Source organism: Buteo buteo, chromosome 4 (genome assembly GCF_964188355.1).
Source record: "Buteo buteo chromosome 4, bButBut1.hap1.1, whole genome shotgun sequence".
NCBI lineage: Eukaryota > Metazoa > Chordata > Aves > Accipitriformes > Accipitridae > Buteo > Buteo buteo.
Genome location: NC_134174.1, coordinates 15,484,945 through 15,502,066, shown reverse-complemented (window position 1 = coordinate 15,502,066; position 17,122 = coordinate 15,484,945). Strand labels below are relative to the sequence as shown.

At 39.3% G+C, this 17,122-nt stretch overlaps 1 protein-coding gene across 2 annotated transcripts in view; it reads right to left on the bottom strand.

Annotated features, from left to right (window-relative positions):
• Nucleotides 1-13,049: 13,049 nt before the first annotated feature.
• PIK3CG (phosphatidylinositol-4,5-bisphosphate 3-kinase catalytic subunit gamma) overlaps nt 13,050-17,122 on the bottom strand; it is a 35,415-nt gene continuing 31,342 nt past the window's right edge. For both annotated transcript variants that reach the window (XM_075024849.1, XM_075024850.1), the window contains exon 11: nt 13,050-15,091. In XM_075024849.1, coding sequence (XP_074880950.1) covers nt 14,810-15,091 — 282 coding nt within the window. In that variant the 3' untranslated portion in view covers nt 13,050-14,809. The remainder of the gene's footprint in view (nt 15,092-17,122) is intronic.

Here is a 17,122-nt window from a genome sequence, read left to right as displayed (position 1 = left end):
AAGTACAGATTAACAGCTACCCAAGTTGTTTTAAGGAGCAGGTAAGGATTTTATCCCTGGAAGGGTTTAATTTCTGCTTGTAAATATACAGAAATGTAAGAAGGGTTCTTCTAAATGCTTATGGAAGAGCATATTTTATTGGAGACAGACTAATAAGTGCTAGAATTTATTTTGAAATATCTACTACTAAAATATCTACTATTTTAAAATATCTACTACTTAGTAAATCATTAAACATTATTTCATTTTAAACATGTGCAGCTTTTAAGATTTTAACTTTTAAAACATGTAGATATTTTAAAATTACTCCACTGTGTAAACAAATCCCTGCTTAAAAGTACAATGTCTTGAAAAAATTCAACATAATTTAATTGATGGCTTTTATTTTCTTTTTGTGTCTCAACCATTGGCATTCCTCAGTTTAGATGTCAACATTTCTGTGCCTGGAAGCTGGAAAATAAAAATAGTTACACTTTGAAAAGGGGCAGTGCTGAGGGTGAAAGGTCCTGATCTCGCAAGTTCTTGCTCAAATGGAAACTCAATGGGATTACTTGGGTGAGGAGGGATTACTCACCCAGCAGAAATTACAAAATGAGGCTGAACTTCTCTACTAAAATGGTAATAACTCAAACATGGAAAAGATTATTCACTCTCTGATGAAACAGGGCAAGGAAGAGTGTATGAATCTGTGATTTTTAAAGAAGTGACCACAGCTGAAACCCACTGGAAATCTGTTTTGAAAACAGATGAGAACCTCCTGCTAAGTGGTTAGACTGCAGTGATGTCTTAACAATTGGTTTGGGGTTTTTTTTTAAGAGTTTTTGTATTTAATATAGATGAGCTACAGTGATCGCAGGCCTGTTTGGAAGCCAAGTATGTATTCATGTCAATATTAACAATGCCTTGGGCTAGACAGAAAGCTTGGAAACTATGTATTAACATAAATAAAAATCAGTGCATTTTTGGAGTAATTTCATTCTGTGGCCTTAAAAAGAGTTTCCTTGGCACAGTAAGATGACCTTATCCTTGAAAAAAAGTATTATATGGTAGAAATATCTTTATTTCCTGACACAGTAGGACAGAAAAGCCACTTTTATTCCAAGCAATCCAGCTTGTACATAGGAAACCTAAAGCGAATGACCACATCGTGACACCACAATACTGATTGTCTGACTCTTGAGATAAGAGTGAGTGCCTAAGAGCTGTTTTCCAGACAAGAGCACCCAGCTAAGAACTAGGGTATGTGTCAAGGAGGTTTTAAAGGGGAACATTACTCAGAGCTCAACAGTGATTAAAGAACATTGAAATAGGCCGCAGAACCCTCTCTCTTCTTTCACTACTCCAAGTGAAGGGGGGAAAAAATTCCCCCAAACCATAAATCTTCTCCTCTCTGGCCCTTTTCTACCTGGAGCACCACCTTCTCTGGTTCTGAGCACCTCTATGCTGATCTTCAACTTAAGTTTGCTACAAGAGTCAGCACCCCAATTCCAGGATTCAAGGACAGTCCTGTTGGTGTGACCAGACCCTGCACAAGGACTTTGCCACACCTGGCCAGTTTCAAAGCCATTTGTAGCAAAATGCATTTACCACAGAGGAAGGTCCATAATTATGAATCCTTCAAAACATCACAGCTAATATAATTGCAACTAGTAGTTCCCAGTCTGCAAAAGGGCATCTAAACTTTTGAATTGCTGGTCCCATTGCCCTTTGCTCCTTTTGTGACATTTCTGATTTTCCCCCTGAAAGATGATGATCTCATGAATAATTAACTAACTTCCTAACTTACTTCTTATTTGTTGTCTGTGGCAGATACTCCCTGGCTGTAGGTTGGAAATAAAAAAAATTCTCCAGTGCAAAGCTCTTTGCTTACACATCTTGGTGGTTCCCTCATGGAGAAGTCAATGGGCAATACAAAAATCCTTTCTATTGTTCCAGTGCATGTGATTCTCCTTCTCCTCAACCTTTTCGATGGGAAAAAATGATTCTTTGAACATATCTAGTACAGCTCCTTACATGGGAAACTCTTAGAGGGTCTACCCCTTACGTATGTATATACTTACTTTTAGTCAATGCTGATTTCCTTCCTTACTTCTGGTTAACCCTGAACATACTTGTTGTATTTGGAATAACAGCAATTACCTTCTCCAGATCTCAGCTGTTTCCTCTGTTGTTCTAGGTCATGATCTTGTAAGTAGATGTGTGCCTATGGACCTTTGTGCCTGACCAGCTTTCACTGTTGGATGAAAGTGTAACATTTTATTTCTCACAAGTATTTTTGTAAATAACACATTTCCAGTGTTGACTCCAAAGTAAGACTGCAACTGATTAGTTTTCTTGGGGGAAAGATCAGGGGTCTGAAAAAATCAAAATGTCATGGTTTTGTGTTAGTTTGTTCACAAAGAAAGTCTGTTCTTGGACCTTGTTGATGCCTAAACTACTAAAAACTGGACCAGTCTGAGTTTACGAGGATATAATCCATCAGAAGAGATTCACAAAAAAGTTGGGGTTTTTTCCCCAGGATTAGCTCATTTTCTGAGCAAAGTAAACCCATATATTACATTAAATAGGTCTTCCACAGTTTATTGTTTATTTGCAGGCCTGTTCTTTAAAGGATAAGCCAATTCCCTCTCATATGCAGCTCATTTCTCTGTGACCCACTCTGACAGCTGTGACAATCTGTTTGTCACAGAGCTTAGTACATACCAATTTATATATTAAAAGTAGCTGGAGGTGGAGCAGTCTCATTTGTGGGTTTAGGACCTTAAAACATGGTGTGAAGATTCGCCAGATTACTCCCTGTTTTTTTAAATGATGACATTACTTCTTAACTTTGCACTTCAGTGAGTTCACTTACAAGAGTGACTCTTACCTTGAAAAAAAATACTGCCATGAAATGTCCTAATTATCCTCCATGTTATAAATGTGATAACATGGCAGTGTGGGAATACATCAGGCTGAGGCGGGCAGTGGGCTGTTTGCCATTCTGGGGCGAATTGTTTCTGGCTCGGTACCATGTGCCTGATGGTGGCATGTGTCTTCTCAGGAAGGACAAATTGCTCTCCTTCATGTTTGGCAAGCTCCTGCTGGCATGCCAAAGAGGCCTATATTTAGTACTGGTACTGTTTAGCCAACAAGCTGGGAAAATTGTCATGATGATGCAACTGGAGATTTACCGAGGCTGTTTTCCAAGAGCTGAAGAAGACATGGTTGCAGTGGGCTTTGAATTTCCAGCTCTGAATCCTGTTGTTCCTATTTTGTCTGGGTACAGCACATCCTGCTCCCAAGCCCAGGCCTGCAGTGTTGCAGCCTGAACTAGAGCTCATTTACTGTGATTTGGCAGTGGTGGGATTCCTACAAAGCTGGCTATTTTGATATACAGCTTGGCACGCAAAACTTTGCTCTCCTTGTTCTGTTGAACCCTGGCTGCAGCTGCCTCCTTTCCTGCTACCCTGGTGACACGTGCTGTCCTGACTGCCTAAAGCACACATGCTCCCAGATGTGCTGAGAGCAGAGGTCAGCAGCAATTGTTCTCATCAAAACCCTCTTTGCCTGTCATGTGCAATGGACACGTGCCCTACGTACAATTCAAAAAGCTCCTGAGATCGAAGGTGATAGGAGCCCTGATGTTCACCGTGGGAATTTAACCTCCTCTGTTCTTTCCCCTTGTGAAAAAGCAACGTCAGGAACCTCCCAAAGGAGTGCAGCCATACCGTGAAGCCATACCATGGGGTTATCTTATTTCTTATTTATCTTATTTCTACCCCAAATTGGCCACAGGGACATCCACTCTTCAGCAAGAGCATCTGAGGTTCCTTCTCCCAGAAGGCCGTGCCTATGGGAATGACGGTCTTGGTTATTCACTGTTTGTATTTAAGTTACATTTTCAACTGGAAATTTACTCTACACTTAAGCTTTGTATATATAGCAGTGTTAACAAGAGTGTAAAAGAAATTACCTCTTGAGGAAAAAAAAGGCAAATATCCCAATGTAAACTTGATTTTATTGCCTTTATTTAGGCTGTGTGAAGGAATGGAGATCCATATGGGATGAGCTAAACTAAACAGGCTTTTTTTTAACAAAACTTTTCAAACACACACTCTGCTCACAACTCAGCTCAAGGCACATGAAAAAAAGATTAAGGAAGACTCTAATTTCCTCTTCTTTGCTTCAAAAATCCATACAACTATTTGCTTGTGACTTGCCACACATTCTCATAAGCAAAGGAATTTTGGAGGTATTCTTAAAAACATTGTCAAAATGTACTATAATCCTTCACTCGGGCATTTAAATCTTCTCTTCAATCTGAAGCAAGTGTGCTTTCGGTTCCTGTAGCTATAGCCAAAATACAAAAAAACAACTGTGCTTGGGTTGGCTGTATTGGAGTTTTCTATATGCTAAGCAGGAGGTTCCTGGGGCTTGCTAATATTGTATGCATTTTCTCTTCATTTGCTGGTTCAGTATTGTTGGCAGCGTATTGTACAACTAAGAGCGAAGAGCTTCCTTTTTCTGTGTATGTCCCTTCTGTGTGCATAAAAATTAGGTTGTTCTGCTGATTTACTGTGAGGACAGATCGTCTTCTTAGACTTCTTGTCACAATACTGACATTTCTTGTGGAAGTTTTAAGTGATTTGATACTTTTTGTCATAGTACAATTTCTAACTCATCTTCCAGTGAACAAATGTTGATTAATAACTCTTGGCATTAGAAACAACTCACAGCTTTTGCTTATTTTCAGTAGTTCAGTAAACTGAGGGAAGGTCTTGACAACCTTCATTTGCTTTGATTAGTAGCTGATTGACTATTTTTGTATCTTTTTCAGCTTTCTGTCCATTGGGCCAAGAATAATATGGAGAGCGGACTGTGCATGTCTGAAACATTCATCCTGTACAGGTCTGTTAAATCCCTCAGATGTTTGTTGTTGAATTTTACTTGAATGAATTCATTGCAGATCCCTTTAGCAAACACTGCCACATGGTGACTCATGGGTATGAACATTCATCAAGTCATAAAGCATCACTAGTCCACTTATCTGCCAGGAAGGTATTTGCTTGCATCTTCCAATGGAGCCCTTTTTCTGTGAATAAAGTAGCATTAAGGAAAGTGCAAGCCACAAACCAGTTGTCAGAGGTTAAGAGTGAGCTAATGCACACTCCTACTTTTACAGGAACAGTTCTGACGTTTTCCTTACAGACTTCTTGTTCAGCATTAAGGAAAAGATGCTTTTATTTGGGCAAAACAGTCAAGAAACTAAGTTACAGGAAGGGATTTTCAGCCCAGCTCTCGGCTTTCAGAACCTTGCTGTTGTTTGGACTGAAAGTAGACTCTAGCAAGAACTTGTCCTATTGCATCTCCACTGCCAGCTGTCCCTTCTTTACAGGACTTTTTAATCAAGAAAACTATTGAGCACAGATGAATTCCTGGACTAGATCCTGCTGCAAAATTTTGAGACGAGTGGCAGATAGCACCTTCCTTTTATTTCTTGCACTTACTCATACTCAGTTCAACAAGTCACTGTGTGTTAATGTTAGGTGTTGTTTAAAGTGCCAGAAAATCATTTTGCAGGTTGGTTTCTCGATCAGGCAGCCAGGGCTCGAGTGACGCCAATACAGCCCGTGTGCAGGGGCTGGTTTCTTCCACTGGGCTTGGTACTAACATTAGGCTTTCTAAACTCACCCATTCTATGCCAGACTGCCGCTTTAGCTTGGTATAAGGCTTTGTATAGACTTTAGGAAAAAGTACACAGCAAATTAATGAGAAACATCTTGCTCCCAGCAATTTGTAGAGACTAAATGGGATACGTTAGATGTGAAAATGTATTGAGGATCAAAGGTTCTTGCATTGTACACCTCTCCCCTCACAGCCCAGGAGCTTCGTGGGGCTCTGTCACAGCCTGATTTGCTGTATTGTCGGCTCCCGTGTTGTTTGATTGGGTCTGAAAAATTACCATAGTAATCAACTATCAACAGGTAAGGGTTTCCTCCTAGTTAAGAAAGAGCACGCGCCAACTCCTGCTGTGCTCTGTTGGGTGCATCAGGTATTGCCGTCAAGCTCCTTGAGTTCTGGTTCTGGTGTTTTGAACGAAGGAAACAGTCTCTAACTGGTTTTGATCATTCTTGCTGGGGAGGTGCACAGCCCATCTTTTCCTATGTGTACCATTCTGAGAAGTGTCCAGAGTGTCTTTTTCAGAGCCATTGAGGTATTTTAGTTGTAATGACTAGGTACTCTGTTCCTGCAGTCCGTACTCTAGAGTTAACTTTGTTTCTTCCTTCCAAAAGTCTTTGGTAGCCAAGAATACTTAGTCGTTCTGCAAGTTAACCAGATTTCCTAAATTCTCCTACAGGACTGATTGTCCTAAAAGTTTCATTGTCTAATTGGTCTAATTTTATCTTCATTTCTAGTAGGCACTGAGCAGTTTGGGGGAATTATCTGTGTTTCTCCAAATGTTGGGGTTTTTTTCAGCCTTCTATCCTGGTATTTTTTCTTATGGACTCCTATGTTCTCATGCCATACCTTTATGTCTTTTAAATCATGCCCTTTGTGTATTTGTGAAATTTCTGACATCTATAAGTATTTCCTTTCCCTGTTTGAATGGAAACATTGCTATATGGATGTTTGTGCCCTCATCTGCACTCATGGAGCTTCTCCCTGTAACTGTGCTGTTCTCACTGGTGCCAGCAAGTTGTCTACTTCTAGTGGCATTTAAATTGTGTTTCAAAGGCTGTGGTATCCTTTAAGTTTTTGGGAGGTCTTGCTGTGAACTATGTGGTATCTATTGTATTTAATCAAATCCTGGCAGGTTGTTACCACCTGTACTGTGGTTTCCACTTCTTTTTGATAAAATGGTGCTTTTATTTGCTTTTCTGTGATTCGGTTTCAGGTTATATTCTCTTGACCTTGTAAATAACACTCATAGATATTTCTTGTGCTTTATCGTTGATGCTGTTGTAAATTTGGGTACTGCAATTATGAAAAAGACTCTTCCATGTATCTTTTTTATTGGCATATCTCTTGCGAAGATGACATACTAAAGGGCGCTCTCTGAAGTACTGCTTTATGAGGAGTACTGCAAGTAGCTAGCTCGCTTCGCAGCAGGTCCAGTTGCTGATGCCACTAGCTAGACTGACCACAGTTTTTGGATAGGATGCATACATGATACCAGCTGGGATAACTAGACTGTGGTGGCCTCACATTTTTTGAGTCTTGGTCATCCTGCAGAAGGACTGTTTCTGTTACTGCTGCACTAACTGCATTAAGATTTCTCCACTTCTCCAGTCAAATGTGTATTCACTATAAAGTTTCTTTTCCACCTTAAGCCCATTGATAATAGTAGTCAGGAGGGTGAATACAGAGCATTAAACTTGGGCAAGCTTGGTCTTCCAGTGCTTTGCACTTTGAAGCTTTTCCTGATGTCTTTTGCTGTGCAATTCCTTTTCTGAAGGGATTCACAGTCAGGAGAATTTTTAGCAAGTTTCTCCCAGTGCAGGTGTTGACAGCATCTCTAGTTACCTGCATTTTTGACACTTGGATCTTTTGCCAACATTCAGCTGTGCATTTCCTGGCTATAAGAAGTGGACAGTCTATGCTGGTTTTAGATTTTGAGGTCCAAGCAAAAACAACAAGAGAATAGAACTGAGGAATTGGGGTGAAGATCCTCAGCAGCAGCAGGGAATAATCATTCACATTATTGTTTTACCTACTGATTAAAAAAAAAAAAAAAAAGTTTATATTTTATAAACTGTATTTATTCTCATTCAATAGTCCTGGTAACACCAGTACTTAAGAACTGTGAGGATAAGTTTTGCATTAACTAAAGACCACTCTGCATAGGTTGGGTTTTTCCCAGCATTTATGTGGGCGTCTGATGTCATAAAAATATTCCTCCACATACAGATCTCTGCAGCTCATGTAAATCTTTGTTGGGAAACATGAGGTAGAAGAAGAACGCGTTATTTTTCTTGGATGTTCATGGTTCTTTTTCCAGATGCACTCTATAGGCCTGGTATAGAAAAGGAATATGGGGCCCTGTGGGAAAGCAGTCCAACAGAGAATTAAGAGAGAGCAGAGAATGAATGGTGGTCAGCTTTCCGGAGGGGTGATGGAAGGTTAGAGGAGACGCCATTGGAGCAGCGGTGGAGATGCATGTATTTATGTGTGCATTTACATCTGGCTTTTCAGAATAAGACAATCATGTGTACACATGGGGACAGAGGAAGAGAAGGGAGTTAAAAAAGTGAACACTCCAAAAATATACTTGATGAGTTGGGGGGGGGGGGTAATCTCCAATTTGGAGTGAGGGTCTTGCATTTCAGCCCCCTTGAAGACAGTTGGTTCCTTTCTTCTGGTGCTAACACCACTGTGAAAACAGTCCTCTTGCTCTTTTTTTTAAATCCTAATGCTATACAATGTTGCCTGTGTTTAGATGACTTGTGGGAATATGGAACTCCAGAGGACAGAGTAAACTAAACAAGCTTTTATATAAGGATAAATAAAGATTTTTAAGCACAGACTAATCTCCGAAGAGCTCATGTTAGCATTTGCAGAAGAAAGCAGGGGGAGAATGAGAAAAGGACAAGAGTGGGAATAAATGAGACTTTGGAAAAGAGTCTTCCACGAGATTAATTCCTCAAATCCTTGAGAGGGACACTTAACTAACATTGAGTTAACGAACTACAGTTGTGCACAGCAGTCGCACGAATCCCGCGAAAAGGTCCTTTCAGTAAGGCACCTTATCTGCTGAGGGCTAAACCCTGCTGGCGGTGCTGGCTGTGCGCTCTGAGCCCTCGAGGGGGATGAGCGGTGCTGTTCCCTCCTCTGACGGAGGGTCGGGCGTCTGCCTTTCCTTTTTCAGAAAAGCTGAGCAATGGGGGCAGAATCTGTCATCAAATGGCTTTTGGTCTGGCCTTCAGTGCAACATGCTTATCTTTGCCTCAAAGCCCCAGAGCACGCAGTTCATCCTGGCACTTAAACCCTGACTTCTACACCCGTTTTTGCCAGGGCTGCTGCCACTGGGTCCCCGCTGCCCTGGGAAAGATGCAGCAGCACCCAGTGGCCACCTACTCCCCAGGAAGCTGGTGTCAGTCTCCACGGGACCTTCAAGTCTCTCACCTTGCTAGAAGCCACTCTTCACCCTCACTTCGGTGTCCTGTTGCAATATCAGATTCCCAAAGATGGTCCTCTGAAAAATGAATTTTTAGCTAATTACTATCTCCCTAGAACGCAAGGTCTGCGGTGGCATGAAGAATAATTGCCTGCCTTTGCATGAGACATCATCTTGAGTCAAAAGGTCCCTGCCTAGAGTGTTTTGGTTTCAGGCTGCTTTGAATTTACTGAGATCTCTGGGTATTTTTCTGTCCAGGCAGGCAGAATTACTGAAGATTTGGAAAAATACATCATATTCTGTGGGAAAGAAGCAGGTTTGTAAAACAGAGATGCTGTCATGAACTTCATCAAAATGAAGGATAACTTTGGCTGGAGGGACAGCATTTCCTGAGGAGACCTGTTTATCTCACAGAGATTCTTTTGTGCAGAGACATTTGACAGCTGAGCAGAAGAGCTGCCATCCTGTGTCAGAGCCAGAGTCTGTCCAGGCAAGTATCCTGTCCCTGACACAGGCCAGCTTCAAATGCTTCAGAGATAAATGCATTTCCATCATGATGGGAAATAACTTCCCCATGTGATGAATTTCATGCCAATCCCAGACACCTGCTAGTTGATTTGGGGGAAGAAGCACAAGACTAATTTTTTCTTTGCATTTTCTTTTTAATCCCAGGTAATTTAACAGTAAATATTCTGAGCAAAATTCAGCTCTGGCTGTATCTTGAATTGGTAATGAACTCTTTATCATGGAACTGCATTGTGGCAGCAGATTTCTTGGGTTATTAAACAGTCATAGCCCTCATAGCCTTTTGCAGGCTCGATTAGTCTCGATAAAGGAAGAGGTATTCAGAGGGAAAGGAGGATCTGGTACAAAGTCTGAGCTGCAGTTTTAAAACTGTTTTGTACTATGGGCCATTAACATTTCTATTTTCTTTCTCTTTCTCCTTTCAGGGATCTTGCCTGGTTATTCTTCATTACATTAGATTTGACCTTTCTTTGTGTAGCTACTCAATGTTTATCTTTTCAAGAAATGCTGCTATCTACACATTATTATTTTCCACTTGTTTCTTCATGCACTTAATAAATGGATCAGTGGTAAAGTCTGACCATAGACACTACAGCTTTGAGAGCATGACCAGCCGTTGCAAACTGTGACTCCTAATACTGAACACCAGAGAGATTGCACTGAAGTGTGGGATGTGCTTGTACTTACTACATATAGCACTTCTGCCATACGCAGGTCTCTTTTGTTAGCTAAAATTAACCGGCATGTGTTTCTGGCAGCATGCTGCTGCTGTTTCCAAAGTGACAGCCTCTTCTTTTGCATCCCCAGGAGATCACCTGAGAAATGGTACATCTTTTTTCTAAACACTTGCCTACTTGCCTTCCCCAGCCTGTGGAAGGCTCTTGCCATGTGAAATGCTGCCGTGCACCCTCCGAAACGACAACCCCCCATTCACAGGGGTAGGAAGGAAAGAGTTTTTGCTGTCAAATGCCCACTTGCTCATTATCAACAGGCAGGACACCAGCCTCTCTCTTGCTGGGTATAAGAGATCCACTAATGCTCAAAAAGCCAGGAAAAGCCATGTCCGTCTGACCATCTCCCTGTATCATACTAGAACTGGTCACCAATGCCTCTTTAATGACATAATGATGTACAAACCTCACACCCTTATAACAATGTCATTTGTATCTTTGATTAGTCCTTATTAACGATGTAACTGCAGACAAACTGCTTTCTCCAGCATGAATCTGATTTTCTGTAAACATGCCACAAAGTTTAAAAATACCTTAGTATTTTTTCTGGCCAGTTCTGCCTCCAAAATGCAGAGTGGGGTGAGCATGGCAGGAACCTTTTCCTGCAGACTTCTGTTTAGGAGAACACGTGATTTCTGGAGTGCTGTTTCCAACATACATTGTGTAAGTTGCAATTAGATTCATGAAAGCACATCAGTGTTTTTCAGATACTTCAGTGTTACTGGGATACTCAAAGGGCCCGCCAGAACCTGTGGACGGCTCGGTATCCCAATTTAATTCAAGACTACTTTACACAAACTGCATTAGAAAGTCATCAGCACAGAGTTTGTAATCTACATAATCTTTGGGACTACTTGTGTGGATTTGCAGAATGCTTCTAGTAGACAGTAAAAAAGGTTTATAATGAAAAATACTGTAAAAGAGTTGTAATTTCCATTGGTATTTTTCTCACGTCAGTTGTTCTTATCTGTATTTTTGAATCATTGGTCACATTTTAGAGGAAATTCTGCTAAGTATGTGTTAAATAAGGCTAAATACTCTGCTAATAACAGATTAAATACCTCTAACAAGTGCAACCAGTGTATTCAATGAAGATCTAAATATAATCACGCTGTACACCTTAGCTCCCTTTTGACTTCTCTTCCCTTCCTAGAATATAATTAGGCTGGAGCCTCGGGGACACACTCATCGCTAACCAACATCTTGATGATCTTGCTGGAGCCAAAGTATGTGTCAAGTCACAACTGAGTCTGAGGCACTGACTCTAAGAATAGATTCAGATTTCCACTGTTAGGTGCAGTAGTAACATGAATTTAGACTACCAAGAATATATAATACATCTTAAAGAAAAAGTAGCCCTTAAAAATAATTTTCAAAAAATAATCTTAAGGCTAACAGGAGACAAGGATGGTAATTGAGACCTACTCAGAAAATTCAGTAATTCTCTCTGCATGGTGTGTTAGAGTCTTTGAAAAATGTGGTTAGTGACTAATTTACATTTCCTGTTTTACAGCCCTTATAAACCAGCTATTCTGAAGGGCTGGTGTGTTTACGCACTGGAAGACATTGGGCCCAAACTGAGGAAACTGTGGTTCAGCTTCCTGCTCCGCCAGCGACGGCTGTGCTAAAGCTCCAGCTTTGAAGGCCTTGTGTACATAGCCGCCACTGCAGAAAGCGACAGCCACATTCTGCGCTGGGACGGGCAGACATGGACTCGTGCCCACCTCCTCACCTGAAAGGCAACTCCACCCCACCTTGAAGCTGGACTGCCTCAAAGCACTTCTCTGCCTTCTTTCTCTTTGTGTCAGGGCTTGTCAGAAAACGAAGGCAGTTGTGGATGGAGGTTTCCAGAGGCACAGGAAAGCCAACAGATAATCAGCCGTTATGAATGCACAGCTACTTGTAAATAAAGTGCCGGTAAGCTGCCTAATAGTTTGTTCTGTAGGTAAAAAGGAGATTTGGCCGCTACTTTTGATCTCCCAGAAGTCAGACTGGCAAACACCCAACGCCCGTCGCAGAGCGGGTGTTCGAAGGAAGGCACAAGGCAGCTTAACACGGCGCAGGCAGCCCAACCGTAGGCTTCACCGGCAAGGAAAGCAATGAGAAATTCCGTTTTCTCTAATTAGCTCAGCACAGAGGTGTTTCAGATGTCTGTAACAAACACTGTATACAATTCAATAGAGCACATTGTAAACTGCTGATAAAAATCATCAAAGTTTAGTGCAGGACTAAACCACTTTCCTCTGCGTGCAGGTCTCTCATAGACCATTCTCTGCGAATGGAGACTGCTTCAAGAGTGCCATTTCCCTTAAAGCTGGGATTAGCATTTATTTCTCCATGCTGGAGTTAAATTTAGCAGTAGATTTACTTACTTTTTAAAACTTACTAAACTTACTAAAATCCTCAGATTTTTCTTTATAGAACAAACCAGGAATGAATAAAGTGCTCTTAGAAGATGGTAATATTCTATTCACATTTTACAATTATAATAATTGCAATTCTAATACTATAGACTATTAAAATTTAAGATATCTAACATCATACGGAGTTACTAATATGGAACTAAATTCCTCTGAGGGGGACTTTGAATAGGATTTCTTACTGAGATTACATAGTCTTTAAGTTACTGGATAAAAAAAATATTTACATGTATTTTGGGCTAAGCTGCTTATTCATGAATGATAATCACATGATAATCAGAATAGAACATGTCAATTTATTTCAGATCTATAAAATACAAATCTAAAAATACCATTTTACTGACAACATTCACCATTTAGTTTATATTTTAGTACGGTCTTATGCCTATCTTGCATGGAATAATAATGTAACAGAACAACAAAATACTCTACATTTTAAGTTTTTAGATTTCCTTAACTAGAGTCTACCATATACATCAAAAATAGTTGTGCACAGTAACCTATTAAACATCTACACTTCAAGAATAGATTGGCTATATCTCATAACTGAGACACCAATTACAGTACATTTATTAAAAATCTTTCAAGAATACACTCAGTAGTAACAGTGGTAGCAGTAGTTAAAATCTTAACAGTTCTGTGAAATGATCAAAGCAAATGATAACAGAATTAAAAATTCAGTTAATCATTTATATGTAATGTAAACCCCATGTAACACTACAATGAAAGAAGAAATTACACAGGCACAAGTGCAAAAAAGCAATATTGTAAGCCATCTTCTCTCTTTGGTAAAATCAATTAGCAGGAAGTATACCACAATAATTCAAGTCAAAGACTAATTCATGCTATATATTTTTTCCTTTCCTACCATAGGCAGACTTGATGATTTGCAAGCATCCTACAGCAGAGAAGTTAAAATTCTAGTTAACACTGCCCATTTTTTTCCTCCTTTAAGTTTAAATATTGAAATTAAAGATAAGGATTTTTTTTTCTTTCATAAATAGCTTTTCAGTAGTATAGTCTCTTAAGGAATTTAAAAATAAATAGCAAAATATACACAATTTCAAAGATTACATTTAATTCCTTCTAGGTATATCCTGAAAATATATCACCAAAGAATAAATAACTTTGGGTTTCTCAAATATTTGGTAAAATGTCAATTTCTCTTATATAAGGAGTTTTCTCTGAGGAATAAAGAAGTACCATTGCTTTTTCTACAAAGCTTTTACTATACAGGTGGAATTTTAGTAACTTTACAGTAAGAATATGATCTGTAACATAATACAGAAGTTCCCCATTAAAAAGTACAGTAAAAAACCTTTCAAAATTAAACTTTCAGAATTTCAGGTTCAAACCTGAGGAACTTCCAGGTAACTATGAAGTTCTCCTCGCAGGACAGTCAAGCTCAGTTGTCTATGCAGGAGGCTACAATAATAGTAAGGTAATTTCCTCTAGTGGTAGAGCCAAAGCTGTTTTCTGCTGACAACATATTAAAAATCCAAAAAGGACAAAGTGTTAAGGAAGGGACAAAAGAGAGGGGATGTGGGTGAACTACACTTCAGCGTAAGTGATCCTGAGAAAGAAGTGAATTGCCTACAGGGATTTCAATATAACCATAGATTTTAAATAGATTCTTCTGCTTTTGAAGGGCTTGACTTCATGAACAATTAAGGTAATGTCATAGGGGATTTCTGTTTGAATTTGCAGGTTATCATCTTACTGAAGCTCCTCCTTCATATTTATCTCACGTTATTACTAAAGAAAACAAGAAAAATGCAGGCCACATCAGCAAAGCAACTAGTTAAAAAAATCCAGCAACTTGAAGTGTCATTAGACATTAAAAACAAGAAAAATAAAAACTTAACTGCAGAAGATCTTCGGGAGGGGCAGAGCAAAAGTCCTTGCCTTTTTAGAAGATCCATTTAAGCTGCCAGCAAAGTAAAGGCAATTTTGACTGCTCATTTATTCAGAATTCATAAATAACATGTAGACTCACTAACCTCCTATTTACACCCACAGTTAATTTACATAAAATATTAAGCAGAATGCTTTTCTACTCCTTGCTTGATTCCAAGCACAAGATGTAAAAACCAGTTAAATTGCACAGTCCAGCCCTTATCTCTGCAAACCTCTATCTGATCAAGAAAATGCTTTTTGGCATCTTCTTCACTTTTCCCTACTGTCAGTGCATCCCGGATATATTCAATATCCTCTTTGCTGGTTAATTGGGGCATTCCAGTCATTAGCATCATGGAGAACAGGATGATCAGCAGGTTTGTGTGATGTCGAAGAGCTAAATAAGCCTTCACACATACATCCTACAAGAGAGAAGAATTTTTTGTTAATTGTTGAGGTGAACTGAGAGGGACAGTGTAGGAATTTCACAGGACTCTCATTAACCAATGCTATTTAATCACTAGATTGTGTCAGAGAGAGGAGACCCAACAGAGCCGTTCACCTGAGCAGAAATGTGAAGTGAACTTCAGCACCCATCGCTCGGTATTACTTCATTCATTACCACACTTTGGGGCAAAAAGTATTGGTTTGGTGTACAAACTAAAGGCTCTTTTTAATAATATTTTATTAATTACTAAAGCATAAAACCTTAGCTTCACCAAAATTTCAAATTAATTTCCCTGTCGTATAATCTCTTTCTGTGGCTGTTAAAAGAGACAGCAGTAATTCATTGTCTTCCTTTCCAATTGGTATGTTCCCATTTAAAGACCATGGCTGGCAAGTGATATTGAATAAAGTAGCACCTCCAGGGCACTGTTCTTCATTTTATATAGATGCCTATTAACTTTGCAGAGGTGACGGCTTATTTAATGGAGAAGATTTTTCAGGCTTGGTATTCTAGGAAATTTTTCCAGCTGACAGTTCTAGTTTTCAGGCACACTGCCTTGCTGTAGGACTTCTACGTTCATGCACTGTCACACTGGATTCCACAGATTTATATTTTTTTAATAGGTTTTTCACTTCCATATGTAAGTAATTTGTGCTTAACAACATAACCTTTAGAAGAATGAAATTTCTGCAGCTTGGAAAAACATGCAATGCTTTTTAGAAGAATATTTAATGCTAAGTGACTAATACGTAAACTGAAATGATTAAATTTATTACTCATTTACTTTTAGAAATAACATCTTAAGAAAGACAATGCAATGAAGAACTCAATCATATATTAGAAAGTTAAACTGAGCCTGCAATGCAGTAATGCAAAAAGATGAAAAATACTTCCAAGAAGGTTGTTGCTGTTAAAACCAAAGCTGAAGCAATGCTAATTTTTACCCAATTAAATATTCAGTTTTACCTTTCCACAAATGTATATGAATTTATTAAAGAATGCTTAAGAAATCCAAATATTTTCATGTAAAGTTCCACCAAATCTCATCAGCCCTCTAGAACACCATCTATTTTTGACAAGTTGTATGGGTTTTTTTCTTCCTTAGAAACAGTAGGAAGTGCACAAATAATCTTAACATCTATCACTGTTCACATCAGCAGCACCAGGACAACCAACCAGACAGGTTAGGAAGATACTAAGGAAGGAAGATGATACGTTGAAGATCTGTAGGGTTTCTTTTTTCCTATTGCCTGGGCCCTTAAATCTTTCACTCTGTTTCCAAATAAATTCTGTCCTGAAATAAGATCATACTTACGAACTCTAATGTTAGCTTAGCCCTAGTGAAGCAGAAGATAAATTGCAACGGTCAAAGCACAATTTACAACAGAAAACATCATCTTATCACAGGGATTAGTTTCTCCATAACACTGCGGGAGGGGGGGGAGAAATTCTACTTATGTATCTACTTATCAACTTCAAACAGGGAAATCTTGTCACAAGAGTTAGCGTGTGTTTTGTTTCCCTTGAAAGCGATGAAAGCTCTTTATAGTTGTATCAAAGAAGGTTTTACATTTCTGTGTGGATGATGCATCTCACTACTGCGGGTGTCTGAGACAGAAAAACAATTATGCAGTCAAGAACCTGGCATCACTGCATCTCAAAGGCAGTCCTTGCAGGAATTCAAAAGATTAAAAAAATCTGTATCTGCCTGTTACAGTTATTTATGCAGACAGGAACTGAATGGAGTTTTGAATTAACATCTTCCAAGAAAACTAATTTTTACACTTCTAAGCGAGGCAGAGAGAACCAAAAATAACACATACATATGTGTCAAGGATATGTAGATGTTTACCATAGGATTAAGGATAAAGCTGCTAACTAATCTAAAGCCATCGGCAAAATGAGAGGAGCTGAGGAGAACCCCAAATCCCTTGTCCAACAGACAATAAAGAATAATTATTTCGAGAGCTTGAAACTGTCTTTAGTATCCTAAAGGTCAGGCATT